Genomic DNA, 20,036 nt, shown 5'->3' with positions numbered 1-20,036 from the left:
GGGGAATGACCAATGTGTAGCTGAATATGCAATTTGTTAGGTGGATTGTGGTTACTGTACTGTACGTTCAGAGAGAGGAATCTCATTCGGCAAAGACCAATCTGTCTGTGGTGGGTTGGATCTCACTGGAAAACGACCAATCTTTGTGTAGGGGTGGGATCTTTCTTGGGAAAACCAATGTGTATTCTGGACACTGTTCAATATGCAATTTATGTGGTGGATTGTGGGTACTGCCTGCCATGTACATGCTGCAGGTGGCATCTCACTGGGTAAAGACCAATCTATGTGCAGGGGGATCTTGCTGATAAAAGACCGATCTGTGGGTGAAGGGGGATATTACTGGGGAAAGACCAACGTGTGTGCTGGAGTTGTAACGTCACTGCTGGAAATGCGTCTGCATTCAAGACTGGAGGTAGAATCCACCAATGATACATGTCAAAGTGAAAGTATAACTTTTGTATTATATCATGAAGGATATTTCATACCCAATGTTATTTTTCCATTCAATTTTTATATGTTCCATTCCAGTTCTCTTTATATGTGATACTTATCACAATATATCACTTATTATCACTCATGAGAAAACCCATAATGCCACTAGTGTAATGGATGCACCCTGCACTATTTTTTTTATGTAAAAAACAATATAAATAGTGAACATTGGTACAAAATATACTTTAGAAACATAAAGACTTAAAAATAAAGATTGAAGACCCAAAACTAGTAAAGTCGTTCTCTAAATACAGTATTTTTTTATTTAGAAGATATGCTTTGAGCTTGGTTTAGGCTTTCTGGTATTATCTATAGTAAACACAACATTGACCATTTCATCTGCTTTCTTTACTACAGAATAATTTATTTAAAACAGCTTTATTAATTAAATATAATAGCGTGAATCATTTTATTTCAAGCAAATCTTCATTTTACTCTTCATAATTGTTTCTTTAATGTAGCTGTGAATATGAAATGTCACAGCATCTAAACCTGACATCGTTGAGGGCCGTGTCATCTCCACTACCTTGGGGAGCCTCCACTCTGGTTCTGATACCACAAATTCCATATTCGCAGACATTACTCCACTGGTAAAATGTTCCCCAGGGTCCGCCATTACCTATCAGGATCTTTTGATCAGAGCATTGGAACATGATATTGTTGGCTGCGGTATCATCACCTTTACCAGGAAGGGGCTGCTCAACTTGCAGAGAAAAGCTGATGAGATTCCCAGTGGGACACCACTGAACACCAGTCCAATCTCCCCATCTGTATTGAAAAACAAAAATGTATATCATCTCATTGTTGATCTATGGAGGTATGCTTATTTTACCCTGCAGCAATACTAGGCAATTAGATAATTAAATTAGATTAGATTTAGACTTCGACCATGCACTTGGATGCTTATACCTGCTGCTTATAGGTGCCTTTCTATTTGTGGTTCTGCTACTCTGAAAATAAGAGCCCCGATGTAAGCTTCAATGTAAGGACTGTCTTGCATGGAAAAATCACAAATCCACTTTAATAGACAACCAGACCCTGAGGGAAGTTGTCCTTTAATCAATTCCCCGACCCACTCTGATAAAGTACAAACCTTCAGCTCTAATCCAGCAATGTTTGCTGTGTGGCCCAGTCTGGTGCCGCATGTCCTTCAAAAAGAAAGTCTCTGGCCAGCTCTTCTTCATACTGTGGATGAGTATTGCAGCTCTTTTAATTCTTATGGGGCAGTTGTGCTTTGCAGGACCACTGGAGGCCACCATCAATTCAGCTATCCCATTGGAATGAATGAGGCTAAGGTCACATGCACAGTGTGAATAGGAGCCAATTATTCATATGCTTTATGAAGTCTATGTGAACCTGAACAAAGCCATAAAGCAAAGATGACTGGATTTAGGCTAAAGGTAAGCATGTTATCAGGTAAACTGAACTCAATGGGGTGAGGGGATTAATAAAAGGACAACTTCACCAATCACGGTAACCAAAACTAATTCTATCTGATTGGGGTTGGTATTAGCACAGCAATGAACTAGGGCCAGCAAGTAGCTTGTATCACAATCCACTGCTCACCTTAGATCTGTGATGGAGGGATTCCCCTGGGAATGTTGGAGAAGAAGGCAAATCCAGAATAAGCACTGACCTTGTTGAATATTATTATATATACCTAATAATATTATTTGTCCAAAAAAGTTTGAAAAACCATAAAATGTGATGACAGTTAAACAAAAATCCCTGAAGAAGACCCCAGATGAAATGTACGTAGGGCAGGTCATCTCAGGGATTTCATCATGTTCTACTCTTGCGGTTAGTGTGTCTGTCCAACGCTATCTCCTGGTAGTGTTGGAATTGAGGTGATTGATATTAATAACATGTTATTAACATACATATTAGTAATATTCAAAAAAGTTTGAAGATTCATAAAATGTGATGACTCCAGTTACCCATAAGTCCCTGAGGTCCACAGATGAAATGTATGTAGGGCAGGTCTTTTCATTGACATCATCATGTTCTACTCATGTAACTAGTGTTTCTGGCCAACACTATTTCCTGGTAGTGTTGCAGTTGAGGTTCAGTTAGTGTTTCTGACCAATGCTATCTCCTGGCAGTGTTGCAACTGAGGCGATTTATTTGATATATATATTAATATTATTCACAAAAGTTTGAAGACTCATAAAATGTGATGATACCAGTTACCCATAAGCCCCTAAGGTCCACATATGAAATGTATGTAGAGCAGATCATTTCAATGACGTCATCATGTTCCACTCATGTTTAGTGTTTTGTACTCATGTTAGTGTTTCTGGCCAATGCTCTCTCCTGGTAGTGTTGCAACTGAGGTGATCGTTATTAATAAAATATTAATATACATATTAATAATATATTCCAAAAAGTTTGAAGACTCATAAAATATGATGATCCCTGCTTTTTCTTTTCTGAGTACCGTATTTTTCGCCGTATAAGACGCACTTTTTCTTCCCCAAAACTGGGGGGGAAAAGTTGGTGCGTCTTATACGATGAATAGAGAGAGAATCCGTGAGGAGCGGCCACGGCTGTAGGAAAGGCCGCGGCTTTGGCCTATCTCTGGAGCGGTCGGCCATCTTAGTACACTCGGCGGTGCGCGCTGACGTCATCACCCCCTCTGCTCATGGATCAGCCCTGAAGACCGGAACGGCGCGGGAACATGGCGAGAGGAACGCGTGGAGCAAAGGTAAGTGAATTGACACAATATGGGGAATGAATTACTATAGGGGGGATGAATTACTATAGGGGGGATGAATTACTATATGGGGGATTAATTACTATGGGGGATGAATTACTATATGGGGGATGAATTACTTTTGGGGATGAATTACTATATGGGGGATGAATTACTATATGGGGGATGAATTACTATGGGGGATGAATTACTATATGGGGGATGAATTACTATATGGGGGATGAATTACTATGGGGGATGAATTACTATATGGGGGATGAATTACTATGGGGGATGAATTACTATATGGGGGATGAATTACTATATGGGGGATGAATTACTATGGGGGATGAATTACTATGGGGGATGAATTACTATATGGGGGATGAATTACTATGGGGGATGAATTACTATGGGGGATGAATTACTATATGGGGGATGAATTACTATGGGGGATGAATTACTATATGGGGGATGAATTACTATATGTATTAGGTTCAGAATCTTTTTTTTCTAGATTTTCCTCCTTTAAAATTGGGTGCGTCTTATATTCCGGAGCGTCTTATATGGCGAAAAATACGGTATATTGCAACAAATGATTTCTAAATTAATTAAGAGTGTCTCTACTTACTATAAGAAGTGAAGTTTCTGACACCCTGAGTAGAAATGAGCCAATGGTTTGCTCAGAATCTAGGTTTGGACTGAACTTTGGCTGTTTGGACAAACACCTGAATGTTTCCCTATCCGACCCCCTTTTCTATGTGAGCTGAGCATAATATATTATTCCCGGCTTACCAATGCTTTCATACTTTGCCCAAGAGGATATAGATTTCCAGGCATTTGTGAATGGTTCATGCCTTAATTGCTAGGAATAGATCTCCTGCAGAGTTGATGGACCACAGCCTTTGGACTTTGACATGTAGGCACCATCATGGGTTTTTGAGAAATTTGAAATACAGACTTTCAGCATGAAAAATCGAAGAATCCTGACCTGCCTGATGATTGCAAAAGAACGTTTATTCTAAACTCTTAGAAGAAAATAAATGGCTTGGCATTTCAAGGGGAAAGTCCTTTTAAAATTGTATGCCACAGTTCTTAAAAGATAAACATGACATCATGAAAAACTAGATTATCCCACAGTGGGGAAAAAAATTTAAAAAAGTCTATCTCTGTTGCCTAGAACTAGCAAAAACACTGAACATAAAAAATGTTGGCTTTTGTTCAGGGTGGTAGTATTTTGGGGGTTTCGTTTCCATTTTTTGGGTTTATTGATTCTTATTGTATGTTCATAGGGCCATATTTTTAAGTTTGAGGTGCTTGAAGTGTAGCATTCACTCATACCTCCCAACTTTAGAACTTGAGAATGAGGGACACTTGGGGAGACCGGCTATGTCAGTGGTCGGCAAGCCGCGGCTCGCGAGCCACATGCGGCTCTTTACACACTTTAATGCGGCTCTTCTGTGTGCCGGGCGCCCGCTCCCCTCCCTCCTTTCGGGCGACCGCCCCAAAAGTCAGGACTCTGCAGCTAGCCCAGCAATGGGCAAACTACGGCCCGGCGGACTTTTTAATCCAGCCCGCGGAGCGTGATCCAAAAAAAAAAACAGCCAGGGCAGCGCGCTCAAATGCAATGATTGGCCAGTCTCGCTGCCACTCACATCCTGATAGCCAGTGATTGGCTGTCAGGATGTGTGTAGGCGGGGCAGCGTGACGAACGTGAGAGGAGCTAGGCTCCTCTCACAGTCCGCCCCGAAGACCGGAACGGCGCGGGAACACGGCGAGAAGAACGCGTGGAGCAAAGGTAAGTGAATTGACACAGGGGGGACTTGGCTTACTACTTGCTACTTACTTACTACTACTATATGAGGGATGAATTAATATGGGGGATGAATTACTATAGGGGGGATGAATTACTATAGGGGGGATGAATTACTATAGGGGGGATGAATTACTATATGGGGGATGAATTACTATGGGGGATGAATTACTATAGGGGGGATGAATTACTATGGGGGATGAATTACTATAGGGGGGATGAATTACTATATGGGGGATGAATTACTATGGGGGATGAATTACTATAGGGGGGATGAATTACTATAGGGAATGAATTAATATGGGGGATGAATTACTATAGGGGATGAATTACTATGGGGGATGAATTACTATGGGGGATGAATTACTATATGGGGGATGAATTACTATAGGGGGGATGAATTACTATAGGGAATGAATTACTATGGGGGATGAATTACTATGGGGGATGAATTACTATATGGGGGATGAATTACTATATGGGGGATGAATTACTATGGGGGATGAATTACTATATGGGTGATGAATTACTATGGGGGATGAATTACTATATGGGGGATGAATTACTATAAAAACTTATTGAAACTAAAAACAGTGTACCATCCTATGTATTTTCAGTTTTAAAAATGTGGCTCTCAAAATCAAATTTCAATCGTGGTTTTGGCGAGATTTGGCTCAGTTGAAAAAAAAGGTTGCCCACCACTGGGCTATGTGTATAGCACATCATGCCAAAAAGTGTGCGTGATTGGATTAATTTGAATATTAGGCATGGCTTAATGGATTCTCATTAGAAACAATAAAGAAAGCTGATATTTAAAGCAAGTTAAATTCACCAGCTGTACAAACTACCCCTCTTTTACCTGCACACATCCACCCGTAAATACACTGTCCCCCTTTTCCACTGCACACACACTGTCCTACCCTACACACTTCTTCCCCTCTCTACACATTGCATCTCATGTCCTCTGTACACATTGACCCCAATTCACACTGCCCCTTTCTGTACAAATCCCCCACCCCAGTTCAATGCACCCCCTCTGTGTAAACACTGCACCCATTCACATTGTCCCCTACATACACTGGGGAGTTAGGGTGATAGGAGAGAGACAGGGAGGCATTGTGGCCTATCACCTCACCCCCAGCCCTGCGGAACATCCCTTCTGTCACCCCTCTCCCATTCCTGCAGAACATCACCCCTGTCACCTCTCCCATTCCTGCAGAACATCTCTCCTGTCACTTTGCTCCCAGCCCTGCAGAACATCGCTCCTGTCACCCCTGTCCCAGCTCTGCAGAACATCACTCCTGTCACCGCTCTCCCATTCCTGCAGAATATCATTTATGTCACCCCTCTCATAGCCCCACATATCATTCCTCATGATATCCTGCTTCAAGCCATTTGGAACATCACTCCTATCACCCTGCTCCAAGCCAAGCAAAACTTCACTCCTGTCACCTTGCTCCAAGTCTGCAGAACATCACTCTTGTCACCCCAAGCCCCGGAAGAATTTAACTTCTCTTACCCCTTTCCCAGCCCTGCAGGACATCACTCCTGTCACTCCTCTCTTATCCCTGCAGGATATCACTCCTGTCACCCCTCTCCCAGTGCTGTAAAACATCACTTATATTACTCTTCTCCCAGCCTTGCAGAAAATTGCTCCTGTTACTCCCTTCCAAGCCCTGCAGAACATCACTCCAGGTACTCCTCCCCTATCCCTGCATAATTCATTCCTCTCATATTCCTGCAGAACATCACACCTGCCACCCCTCTTCCAAGCCTGCAGGGTGACAGGAGATATGTTCTGAAGGAATGGGAGATGGGAAACACAGCACTTCTACCAAACACCAGTCTTATCTTTCTGCTGGGCCCTCAGACTGTGGAGCTCTCCTCAGCCTCCTCTACATGGCTGCAGAAGCTCTCAGTCAGAGGTCTGTCCTTCAGCAGCCCATCCAGTTTCTCCACCCAAAGGACAAGGCAGGAACTGCAGAAAACCAGGAGGAAGGGAGAAGGCTGGGTCTGGAGTAGGGAGGAAGTAACAGCAGAGCAAAGGAGTTGGGCTCTCCTTCACCTTGGCAGCTTGACAGTGCAGAGGCATAAGAGGCTTCTACATCTCTGCAGCATGGTGTCAGAAGCTGTTGGTGTCTCTTCTGCCTCTGCCTGGACCAAAAAATGGCAGTTTGTGGGATACAGCTGGATGTGCAGGACACCAGGATTTTGTTGAAATCCCAGAACAGTGTTGTGGAATTTGGGAAAGTTGGGAAGTGTATTCACTTTGTCAGTGACCATCTTGTAGGCAGATGAAGTCCACATTCTCCACTGCTGATGGTGCTGATCCGGAATGGCAATGCAGTTGAGGGAGGAAGTCAGTAGAAACTGGCTTTCTCTACAATTTTCTTGGTCCCCTGTGATAGCTCTGATTAGCTAAGCTGGATCCAGGTGACCCCGGAGGCCATCTCAGGTCACACAGAGTCTTTTTAAGTCCCTGGCCTTGGGTTTTGGCATGCATTTTGTGAGTGGCTAGTGTTGGGACAGGATACCAGTCTGTCAGGGACATCCCTAGTAGTAGGGAGAAGTTCTAGAGGAGTATGGAAAGTGTAGGGCCTGCCACTCAGCAATCTCTGCTTTGGGTTGGATGAGTCAGGCTGCACTTGGGCTGAACTGGCCAGGCCACACTCTCCAACTTGGGCCTACTCACCGCTGACTCTTCGCTCTAACTGGTGTGAGTTCCCCGGTCAGGTGTTCTCACCCACCAGACAGTTGGAACGTTTTGCAATATATTGTTTTCTGCAATCAGGGACTCTGTGTGTTTTCTGCCACCGCACCACACTGCACCTACCTGTTCTTGAAGCTGCCTGTTGTTCACAGTAATTTGAGTGTTACCATCAGGGGCACACTGACAACTCATGGGGCCCCCGAGCAATAGGGGATCATGGGGCCCCTGTGTCCTTGCCCAAACTCAAAAAAGCCTATGAAAAAGGTACCAGGGGCATAGCATGGGGCCCCCTACTGACCCCGGGCCCTCGGGCAGTGCCCGAGTTTCCAAACGGTCAGTCCGCCCCTGGTTACCATGTATTATTATTTTCAAAATCCAAGTATTCAAAATAGTAAATGTTTAACATTCACTGTCACTGAAAATCCATTTAGTGTTGCATCATCCTAAGATATGTGCTGAAAGAATCATCACAACTGTTTCAAATGTACAGTGGGGATCGAAAGTTTGGGCACCCCAGCTAAAAATTTGTATTAATGTGCATAAAGAAGCCAAGGAAAGATGGAAAAATCTCCAAAAGGCATCACATTACAGATTAGACATTCTTATAATGTGTCAACAAAAGTTAGATTTTATTTCCATTATTTACACTTTCAAAATAACAGAAAACAAAATAATGGCGTCTGCAAAAGTTTGGGCACCCTGCAGAATTTATAGCATGCACTGCCCCCTTTGCAAAGCTGAGACCTGCCAGTGTCATGGATTGTTCTCAATCATCATCTGGGAAGACCAGGTGATGTCAATCTCAAAGGTTTTAAATGCCCAGACTCCTCTGACCTTGCCCCAACAATCAGCACCATGAGTTCTTCTAAGCAGTTGTCTAGAAAACTGAAACTGAAAATAGTTGACGCTCACAAAGCTGGAGAAGGCTATAAGAAGATAGCAAAGCGTTTTCAGATGTCAATATCCTCTGTTCGGAATGTAATTAAGAAATGGCAGTCGTCAGGAACAGTGGAAGTTAAAGCAAGATCTGGAAGACCAAGAAAAATATCAGACAGAACAGCTCGCAGGATTGTGAGAAAAACAATTCAAAACCCACGTTTGACTGCACGATCCCTCCAGAAAGATCTGGCAGACACTGGAGTTGTGGTACACTATTACACTATAAAGAGATACTTGTACAAATATAGTCTTCATGGAAGAGTCATCAGAAGAAAACCTCTCCTACGTCCTCACCACAAAAATCATCGTTTGAACTTTGCAAATGAACATATAGACAAGCCTGATGCGTTTTGGAAACAAGTTCTGTGGACCGATGAGGTTAAAATTGAACTTTTTGGCCGGAATAAGCAAAGGTACGTTTGGAGAAGAAGGGGCACAGAATTTAACGAAAAGAACCTCTGTCCAACTGTTAAGCATGGGGTTGGATCAATCATGCTTTGCGGTTGTGTTGCAGCCAGTGGCACAGGGAACATCTCACGAGTAGAAGGAAAAATGGATTCAATAAAATGTCAGCAAATTTTGGATGGTAACTTGATGCCATCTGTGAAAAAGCTGAAGTTAAAGAGAGGATGGCTTCTACAAATGGATAATGATCCTAAACACACCTCGAAATCCACGGGGGATTACATCAAGAGGCGTAAACTGAAGGTTTTGCCATGGCCTTCACAATCCCCTGACCTCAACATAATTGAAAATCTATGGATAGACCTTAAAAGAGCAGTGCGTGACAGACAGCCCAGAAATCTCAAAGAACTGGAAGACTTTTGTAAGGAAGAATGGGCAAAGATACCTCAAACAAGAATTGAAAGACTCTTGGCTGGCTACAAAAAGCGTTTACAAGCTGTGATACTTGCCAAAGGGGGCAGTACAAGATATTAACTCTGCAGGGTGCCCAAACTTTTGCAGACGCCATTTTTTTGTTTTCTGTTATTTTGAAAGTGTAAATGATGGAAATAAAATCTAACTTTTGTTGACATATTATAGGAATGTCTAATCTGTAATTTGATGCCTTTTGGAGATTTTTCCATTTTTCCTTGGCTTCTTTATGCACATTAATACAAATTTTTAGCTGGGGTGCCCAAATTTTCGATCCCCACTGTAGGTCTTAAAGGGTAGTTTCACTTTTGCAGTCAAATAGGGGTAACACCTACTTACACTAAATTGCCAAAAGTATTGGTCGGCTTGCCTTTACACACTCATGAACTTTAATGGCATCCCAGTCTTAGTCCATAATGTTCAATATTGAGTTGGCCCACCCTTTGCAGCTATAACAGCTTCAACTCTTCTGGGAAGGCCGTCCACAAGGTTTGGGAATTTTTGACCATTCTTCCAGAAGCGCATTTGTGAGGTCAGGCACTGATGTCAGATGAGAAGGTCTGGCTCGCAGTCTCCACTCTAATTCATCCCAAAGGTATTCTATTGTGTTGAAGGCAGGCCAGTCAAATTCCTCCACCCCAAACTGGCTCCTCAATGTCTTTATGGACCTTGCTTTGTGCACTGGTGGGCAGTCATGTTGGAACAGGAAGGGGCCATCCCCAAACTCTTCCCACAAAATTGGGAGCATAAAATTGTCCAAAATGTCTTGGTATGCACATGCCTTAAGAGTTCCCTTCACTGGAACTAGGGGGCCAAGCCCAACCACTGAAAAGCAACCCCACACCATAATCCCCCCCTCCAACAAACTTTACACTTGGCACAATGCAGTCAGGCAAGTACCGTTCTCCTGGCCACTGCCAAACCCAGATGCGCCCATCGGATTGCCAGATAAGAGAAGTGTGATTGGTCACTACAGAGAACATGTCTCCACTGCTCTAGAGTCCAGTGGCGGCATTCTTTACACCATGGCATCCGCCGCTTTGCATTGCACTTGGTGATCTAAGGCTTGGATGCAGCTGCTCGGCCATGGAAACCCATTCCATGAAGCTCTCTACACACTGTTGTTGTGCTAATCTGAAGGCCACACCAAGTTTGGAGGTCTTTAGCTATTGACTCTGCAGACAGTTGGCGACTTCTGCTCACTGTGCGCTTCAGCACACGCTGACCCCTCTCTGTCATTTTACGTGGCCTACCACTTGGTGGCTGAGTTGCTGTTGTTCCCAGTTGCTTCCACTTTGTTATAATCCCACTAACAGTTGAGCGTGGAATATTTAGTAGCCAGGAAATGTCACGGATGGACTTATTGCACAGGTGCCCACCTATCACGGGACCACGCTTGGAGTCACTGAGCTCCTGAGAGCGACCCATTCTTTCACCAATGTTTGTAGAAGCAGTCTGCATGCCTAGGGGCTTGATTGTATACACCTGTGGTCATGGAGATGATTGGAACACCTGAACCCAATGATTTGGAGTGCTGGCCCAATACTTTTGGCAATATAGTGTATATTTGTGACATGTTTCCATTATCACAGCATGACTTAACAAAAATATTTGTAAAAATGCTGTTTTTCTTTTGAAGTACTTTTTAATTTGCTTAAAAACCTTTAAATGCTTTTCTTGCTTTCTAATGTTTAGGAGAGGGCTGGTGGTATTTTAGAAATGTGCAAAATAACGATGAGTGGAAATCTGCACTGGCCAGAATGTGAAAAGTATACAATGTATCTATGTGAAAATGTCCTCTTCTAGAATGTAAGCACACTGCTCAAAAAAAATGAAAGGAACAATTTGAAAACCCATTAGATCTAAATGGGGAAGAATCTAATGCTGGATCTCTATACTGACATGGACGGGGTAATGTGTTAGGAACGTAAGGATGTCCCATCGTTTGATGGAAATGAAAATTATCGACCTACAGAGGACTGAATTCAAAGACACCCTGAAAATCAAAGCGAAAAAACGATGCAACAGGCGAGTCCATTTGGCTGAAATGTCATTGCAGCAACTCAAAAAGTTTGTATGGCCCCCACATGCTTGTATGCATGCCTGACAACGTCGGGGGAGGCTCCTAATGAGATGACGGATGGTGTCCTGGGGGATTTCCTCCCAGATCTGGACCAGGGCATCACTGAGCTCCTGGACAGTCTGAGGTGCAACCTGGCAGCGTCGGATGGCCCGAAACATGACATCCCAGAGGGGATCTATTGGATTTAGGTCAAGTGACTGTGGGGGCCATTCAATGGTATCAATTCCTTCATCCTCCAGGAACTGCCTGCATACTCTGGCCACATGAGGCCGATCATTGTAGTGCACCAGGAGGAACCCAGAACCCACTGCACCAGCCTAGGATCTGACAATGGGTCGAAGGATTTCATCCCGATACCTACTGGCAGAATGCCATTGTCTAGCCTGTAGAGGTCTGTGCGTCCCTCCATAGATATGCCTCCCCAGACCATCACTGACCCACCAACAATACGGTCATGCTGAACCATGTTACAGGCAGCAGAACATTCTCCACGGCTTCTCCAGACCCTTTCACGTCTGTCACATGTGCTCAGGGTGAACCTGCTCTCATCTGTGAAAAGCACAGGGCGCTAGTGGTGAACCTGCCAATTCTGGTGTTCAATGGCAAGTGCCAATCGAGCTCTATGTTGCTGGGCAGTGAGTACAGGGCCCACTAGAGGACATCGGGCCCTCTGGCCACCCTTATGGAGTCTGTTTCCGATTATTTGGTCAGAGACATTCACACCAGTGGCTTGCTGGAAATCATTTTGTAGGGCTCTGGCAGGGCTCATCCTGTTCCTCCTTGCACAAAGGAGCAGATACCAGTCCTGCTGATGGGTTAAGGACCTTCTACGGCCCTGTCCAGCTCTCCAAGAGTAACCACCTGTCTCCTGGAATCTCCTCCATGTTCTTGAGACTGTGTTGGGAGACACAGCAAACCTTCTGGCAATGGCACGTATCGATGTGCCATCCTGGAGGACTGCCTGTGCAACCTCCTGTAGGGTCCAGGTATGGCCTCATACTACCAGTAATGACACCGACCCTAGCCAAATGCAAAACTAGTGAAAAACAGTCAAAAAAGATAAGTAGGGAAAAAAATGTCAGTGGCCTACACCTGTAAAACCATTCCTGTTTTGGGGGTTGTCTCATTATTGGCCATCTAATGCAGCTGATAATTTAATTAACACCACGCAGCTGAAACTGATGAACAACCCCCTCTGCTACTTAACTGACCAGATCAATATCCCAGGAGTTTCATTGACTTGATGCTATACTCTGATTACAAAGCGTTCCTTTCATTTTTTTTGAGAAGTGCAAATTGTAACATTTAATCAGAGGGAGATCGTTTTGTGAATGAAAGCACACTACAACGTGTTCATAGTTTCACAATATTTCACAATATTGCTGTGTGCCTTCAGGTCAGTGTAAGTCTGCAAAAAAAAAATGGAAAAAAATAACTACAAAAATAATGAAATATTTGAGCGCTAAATATCAGTTAATAAGTAAATAACACATTTTTTTTTTCAGTGAAGTGACAACTTTTGAGATAAATACTGCATGAGTTATAACTAAAAAAAAATCACGTGGTATTTATCTTTTAGTGAATTGACCCCATAGAGAGATTTTCTCAAATTTGACTGCAAAAGTGGAATTACCCTTTAAGCTAGTCCAGTGGTGGGCAACCTTTTTTTTCAACTGAGCCAAATCTCACCAAAACCACGATTGAAATTTATTTTGAGAGCCACATTTTTAAAACTGAAAATACATAGGATGGTACACTGTTTTTAGTTTCAGTAAGTTTTTATAGTAATTCATCCCCCATAGTAATTCATCCTCCATATAGTAATTCATTCCCCATATAGTAATTCATCCCCCATAGTAATTCATCCCCCATATAGTAATTCATCCCCCATAGTAATTCATCCCCCATAGTAATTCATCCCCCATATAGCAATTCATCCCCCATATAGTAATTCATCCCCCATAGTAATTCATCTCCCCTATAGTAATTCATCCCCCATATAGTAATTCATCCCCCGTAGTAATTCATCCCCCATAGTAATTCATCCCCCCCATAGTAATTCATCCCCCCTATAGTAATTCATACCCCATAGTAATTCATACCCCATAGTAATTCATCCCCCATAGTAATTCATCCCTCATATAGTAGTAGTAAGTAAGTAGCAAGTAGTAAGCCAAGTCCCCCGTGTCAATTCACTTACCTTTGCTCCGCGCGTTCCTCTCGCCGTGTTCCCGCGCCGTTCCGGTCTTCAGGGCGGACTGTGAGAGGAGCCTAGCTCCTCTCACGTTCGTCACGCTGCCCCGCCTACACACATCCTGACAGCCAATCACTGGCTATCAGGATGTGAGTGGCAGCGAGACTGGCCAATCATTGCATTGGAGTGCGCTGCACTGGCTGTTTTTTTTTTGGATCACGCTGCAGAGTCCCTGCCGCCCGAGAGGAGGGAGGGGAGCGGGCGCCCGGCACACAAGAGCCGCATTAAAGCGTGTAAAGAGCCGCATGTGGCTCGCGAGCCGTGGCTTGCCGACCACTGAGCTAGTCGAATACTTTACAGGATGGTTGCACCACCTCTGTACGATCTGCTTACAATTTAACAAAACTATGTAGTATGAAGGTTTACATATAAAATCTGTTCAATTTATATCCAAGCATACAGGTACTTCATAGTACTCCAAAGGAAATTGTACAATGAGATTGCAAAGTGTGACTGTAGCAAGTGAATGAATAAACCTCCCAGTAGTGCTATTACTAGGCTGCAGCTAGAGGGAGCTCTAATGATTTGTAGTGTGACTTCAGGAGACTAATAACAACAAGCTCACATTAAACTCATAAACTGCAAGTGAGCAACATGTTTTTTGTGCTCTCCTCTTTGTGTTTATTCTGACATTTACTTTCTCTTTTTAGTATCCTATAGGTTAGTAATGGTAACTCTCTAACACAAATTGGTGCGCTTTCCATGTGACCTACGCTGTCACTATAAAGAAAGTAATTATCTGTATAATGTGATCCATTTCTGTTTGAGACATTAAACTTGGAATGAGCAAGTGAGCAACATGTGTTTTGTGCTCTCCTCTCAGTATAGGTACTACAGGCTGCATCTTTGTCAAACCTCGTACTCTGATCACTGATAATCCTGTCACAGCTTTACCGGCCCAGAAAATCGCCGTGTATATGAACCAGTTGTTGGAATGTGTTGTGATCCTTTCTGCTCATTTTGAGTATTTTGAAAATAATAATAAAACGTATTTCCAACAGTGAAGAATGCAAGTCCTTTCTTCGTTGTACACTTGGATTTGGTACTGCATATGAACTGTGAGGAATATGTGATTCTCAAATCGCCTCTCTGAGAAATGATCAGTTTTAGATGGAGTTGTTTCAATGTTGGGTTTTAAGTAACGTATATAAATGTGTAGACATACTTTCCAACCGTCGACGTAATTTCTGCTTCTATTTGTCTGTCACCAGGTCTTGTACAGTACAGTCTGATCGCATTTAGTGCGGTGTCATCTCCTTTTCCTTGATTTGACTCCACCTTAAAGAGACACAAAAGTTTTATGAAAGAATCCTTTTGTTTAGTTCTGAAAGCATTATTTTAAATACTATAGACTTTGCAATTTAAAGTGGTTGTAAACCCTTACATATACCCAGCAAAGTGACTGGCCTCAGGTGATATGCAGAGATTAAACAAATCCTCCTACATAAGTTGTACCTGTTTATCTACAGTCTTCTCTTCTCTACAGCCATTCAAAGTCCAGAATGTAAAAAGCTTGTTTGAGCTGTCAGAAAAAGGGGGTGGACAGCTGAAGTTACACTCTGTGGAGTTCAGTGGGGAGAGCTCTGATTGCTGATTATTGGGAAAGGACACCCCCCCCCCCCCCCGGTTCACACAACTCACAGGAACAGAGATGACAATCTGCTGGAGGTCCCTCCCCTGTCATAATTTTAGCTCTTGGTGTCAGTAAAACATGCGAACAGCAGAGGAAAGAGTAAGTTGTACCTGCCTACCAACTGTCTTCTCTTCTCTACAGCCTACCAACTGTCTTCTCTTCTCTACAGCCTTTCAAAGTCCAGAATGTATAAAGCTTGTCCGAGCTGTCAGAAAAAGGGTGTGGAGAGCTGAAGTTACACTCTGCAGAGTTCTGTGGGGAGAGCTCTGAGAGGTGATGGAAGGGAAGGGACACCCCCCCCCCCCCCCCCCGCACAGCACACAGGAACAGAGCTTGCAATCTGCTGGTGGTCCCTCCCCTGTCACCATTTTACCTCTTGGTGTCAGGAAAATGTGTCACAAGTGACACATGCTAATAGCAGAGGAAGGAGGTAGCAGATGAAAATGATACTTAGTGTTCTTGATTGAGACACGTACACACTATAGAGAGATATGCTTTATTCATATTTCATGTCTGAGGCTTACAACGGCTTTGAATGAAAATATGGAAGTATTTTTAGAAAATGTATTGCAGCATTTACCTTATGTGTCTATTCTTCCATGTTTTTGCAATTGTATTAACCCTTTCCATACCGGGCACTTTTACCCCCCTTCCTGCCCAGGCCATTTTTCAGGTTTCAGCGCTCTCACACTTTGAATGACAATTGCGCGGTCATACAACATTGTACCCAAACTAAAATGTTATCATTTTCTTCACACAAGTTCTTTACACGGGTTTTTATTTTTTGCTAAATTAACAAAAAAAGACCAAAAATTTTAAAAAAAACACCTTTTTCTTTGTTTCTGTTACAAAAGTTTGCAAATAAATAATTGTTCTTCATAAATTTAGGCCGAGATGTATTCTGCTACATGTCTTTGGTGAAAATAACCCAAATTAGGATGTATTTTTTAGTCTGTAGGAAAGTTATAGAGTTCACAAACTATGGTATAGATCTGAATATTGATCAATCCTGAAGTACTGACGGCCAATCTAATTTCTTGAGGTCCAAGAATGACAGAACAGTACAGATATCCCCCAAATGTCAGGACAGTACAGATATCCCCCAAATGTCAGGACAGTACAGATATCCCCCAAATGTCAGGACAGTACAGATATCCCCCAAATGTCAGGACAGTACAGATATCCCCCAAATGTCAGAACGGTACAGATATCCCCCCAAATGTCAGGACAGTACAGATATCCCCCCAAATGTCAGAACGGTACAGATATCCCCCCAAATGTCAGAACGGTACAGATATCCCCCAAATGTCAGGACGGTACAGATATCCCCCAAATGTCAGGACAGTACAGATATCCCCCCAAATGTCAGGACAGTACAGATATCCCCCAAATGTCAGGACAGTACAGATATCCCCCAAATGTCAGAACAGTACAGATATCCCCCAAATGTCAGGACAGTACAGATATCCCCCAAATGTCAGGACAGTACAGATATCCCCCAAATGTCAGGACAGTACAGATATCCCCCAAATGTCAGAACAGTACAGATATCCCCCAAATGTCAGGACGGTACAGATATCCCCCAAATGTCAGAACAGTACAGATATCCCCCAAATGTCAGGACAGTACAGATATCCCCCAAATGTCAGGACAGGACAGATATCCCCCCAAATGTCAGAACAGTACAGATATCCCCCAAATGTCAGGACAGTACAGATATCCCCCCAAATGTCAGAACAGTACAGATATCCCCCAAATGTCAGGACAGTACAGATATCCCCCCAAATGTCAGAACAGTACAGATATCCCCCAAATGTCAGAACAGTACAGATATCCCCCAAATGTCAGGACGGTACAGATATCCCCCCAAATGTCAGGACAGTACAGATATCCCCCAAATGTCAGAACGGTACAGATATCCCCCCAAATGTCAGAACGGTACAGATATCCCCCAAATGTCAGGACGGTACAGATATCCCCCAAATGTCAGGACAGTACAGATATCCCCCCAAATGTCAGGACAGTACAGATATCCCCCAAATGTCAGAACAGTACAGATATCCCCCAAATGTCAGAACAGTACAGATATCCCCCAAATGTCAGAACAGTACAGATATCCCCCAAATATCAGGACAGTACAGATATCCCCCAAATGTCAGCACACTACAGATATCCCCCAAATGTCAGGACAGTACAGATATCCCCCAAATGTCAGAACAGTACAGATATCCCCCAATTGTCAGGACAGGACAGATATCCCCCAAATGTCAGAACAGTACAGATATCCCCCAAATGTCAGAACAGGACAGATATCCCCCAAATGTCAGAACAGTACAGATATCCCCCAAATGTCAGAACAGTACAGATATCCCCCAAATGACCCCTTTTTGTAAAGTAGACAGTCCGACGTACTTCATAAGAGGCATGGCGAGTTTTTTGAAGTTGTATTTTTTTGTCATAATTTTTCGGACAATGAAAAAATTAAAAACATTATTTTCATTATTTTTTTTTTTTACATACTGTGACCAGTGCAGTACAGCGTCTTTATATAACTGGCATGGCGGTGATCAGGGACACTGACTGGTGACAGTACGAAAAAAAAAATTATAATTTTTTTTTTTAAATTTTATTTTTTTATTTGTTTTAATTTTTTTATTACATTTTTTCTCTTTTTTTAAGATTTATTTTCATATTTCGCTATGACCAAAGTAGTATAATATTACCATAGTAACATTGTACTACTTTGAGGAAGTGATCGGTATTTTTTTTTTACACAATTTGCTTATAGCAAAGAATTACTTTGCTATAAGCAAGCATTAACCTGAATGACATCGATTCATTCAGGGTTTTTTTTTTTTTGTGCTTAGCTGTGATTTGGCCACGTCTAATCACATGACACAGATGGGCTGTGATTGGCCCAGCTTGTGCATGTGATCGCTGCAACCATTCACAGCTAGACACACTTGTATACAATGGATGGCATGAAAGGAAGCCATCCATTGTATACAACTGTCATGTGACCTGCTGTGATTGATCACAGCAGGTTACATGGTACTGGTACACAGATCTGTCATCGGCCATGTCCGAGGTACATGTCTGGTAAACAGATCGCACTGCTGCGCAGCTCTACGGGCAGGCAATTCGTGGGGGAAAAGGACCGTGGGGGAAATTCCTCATCAGACACTGAAAACGATTCTGCGACTGAGCTCAGCGATGTGTGAACTTGGCTCTATATTTCACATTTCAGTGTTTTTGGTTTGATTATATTATTGAATTAAATGTATTATTATTATATTATTATTTTTTATGATTATTTATTAAATTATAATTTATGATTTCGTGTTTCAAGTTTTATCCTCCCCGGGATGTTTACTAGACTCTTGTTTGGATAGATTTCAGTGAGTTATTCCTAAAAATTACAGGCCTACAATAAAAAAAATACATATTTCCATGCAAAAAAAGTACCGCTTTGAGCACAGAAATATGGACATAATCAGACTGCTAGGGAGGTTAACAGTGTAGTCTGTTGCCTGAAAATAGTGCTAGCTTCTCGTATTTATATATTTACATTTTTTTGATCATTTAGGTTTCTTACTGTTCTCTGTTCCAGTGTTACAGAGATTCACCCTCTCTATTTGTCCTGCTATTGCTAAATCCCAGATGGTGAGTTGTCACCAGAACAGGAATAGAGAAGAAATCCTCTAGTTCTGGTGACACTAGTTCTGGTGACTACTCACTTTGGAGGGATTTCCCCTCGTGTTTTCACTACAGGGTTGGAAATCTCCCCAATGGGACACAGGTGGCAGTCAGTTCTAATTTAAGACTGGACCTTCAGATTCTGGCACATGGTTCTTTTTCAGTCAAATCTGAAATTTTTGGATCACTTACCTTCAAATCAAAGCCCGTTGCTGATGTTCCAGATGGGCAGAATTGCATCATTCCCCATTCACCCCAAGGACCACCATTGGTTACATAAATCTCTAAGCCATGGGTCAATGTGGTGTGAAGGAGGGTCAAGGTGAGAATCCAGGTCAGCATCATCTTCCTCACAATGGGTGTTCAGAGTAGACCAGATATTCTGGGACCAGTCTACGGAGCTCCCATATTTATAGCACTGACACAATGTCAGCCAAAGGACGCTGGGTGGGGCAATTACTGAATTTGTTAAAGGTTTACTAAAATGTTTAATTTCCAAGAACAAATACGAACAAGGACGTTGTGAAAAAAAAGTGCTGTGGGGGCTGTCAGGTGAAGATTTCCTGTCTGGGATTTAAAGTATATGTAAAAAATAAGCAGTATATCTCCACAATACATGCACCTTTCCCAGTGTTTTATCCATTTAAAGTAAAAGGTCAAACTTTCTTAGTTTTGGATAGAGTGGAGATAGATTGAGGTAGTGAATGTGTATTTTTCACACAAATAGAGCTTTTTTGTGGTATTTAATCACAACTTTTTTTTTGTTGTAGTTTTTTATTATATAAATGAAAAAAGACTGAAACTTTTAACAAAAAAACCCAATATTTTTTACTTTCTGCTATAAAACA

General features: G+C 42.5%; 1 protein-coding gene across 1 annotated transcript; it reads right to left on the bottom strand.

Moving 5' to 3' along the window:
* Positions 1 to 729: 729 nt before the first annotated feature.
* On the bottom strand, positions 730 to 19,551 carry LOC149452470 (vitelline membrane outer layer protein 1-like). Its single transcript, XM_089689157.1, has 3 exons — positions 19,381 to 19,551; positions 15,025 to 15,137; positions 730 to 1,260 (listed from the first exon to the last, which is right to left on the bottom strand). The coding sequence occupies exons 1-3, from the start codon at positions 19,531 to 19,533 to the stop codon at positions 945 to 947; spliced, it is 582 nt and encodes a 193-aa protein (XP_089545283.1). The 5' UTR covers positions 19,534 to 19,551; the 3' UTR covers positions 730 to 944.
* Positions 19,552 to 20,036: the final 485 nt, after the last annotated feature.

The sequence above is a fragment of the Staurois parvus genome, unplaced genomic scaffold (assembly GCF_062004578.1).
Source record: "Staurois parvus isolate SC_StPar_1 unplaced genomic scaffold, SC_StPar_1.0 ptg000470l, whole genome shotgun sequence".
Classification (NCBI taxonomy): Eukaryota; Metazoa; Chordata; class Amphibia; order Anura; family Ranidae; genus Staurois; species Staurois parvus.
This window is presented reverse-complemented; position numbering and strand designations above follow the sequence as displayed.

Bases quoted from the DNA above. Each gene is read 5' to 3' on its own strand.
- LOC149452470 (XM_089689157.1), bottom strand. From the start codon at position 19,533: ATGATGCTGACCTGGATTCTCACCTTGACCCTCCTTCACACCACATTG. The intron at 15,138-19,380 runs GTAAGTGATCCA...TGTCTCTTTAAG, and splicing joins CAACGGGCTTTGATTTGAAG to GTGGAGTCAAATCAAGGAAA. The intron at 1,261-15,024 runs GTATGTCTACAC...TTTTCAATACAG, and splicing joins ATTACGTCGACGGTTGGAAA to ATGGGGAGATTGGACTGGTG.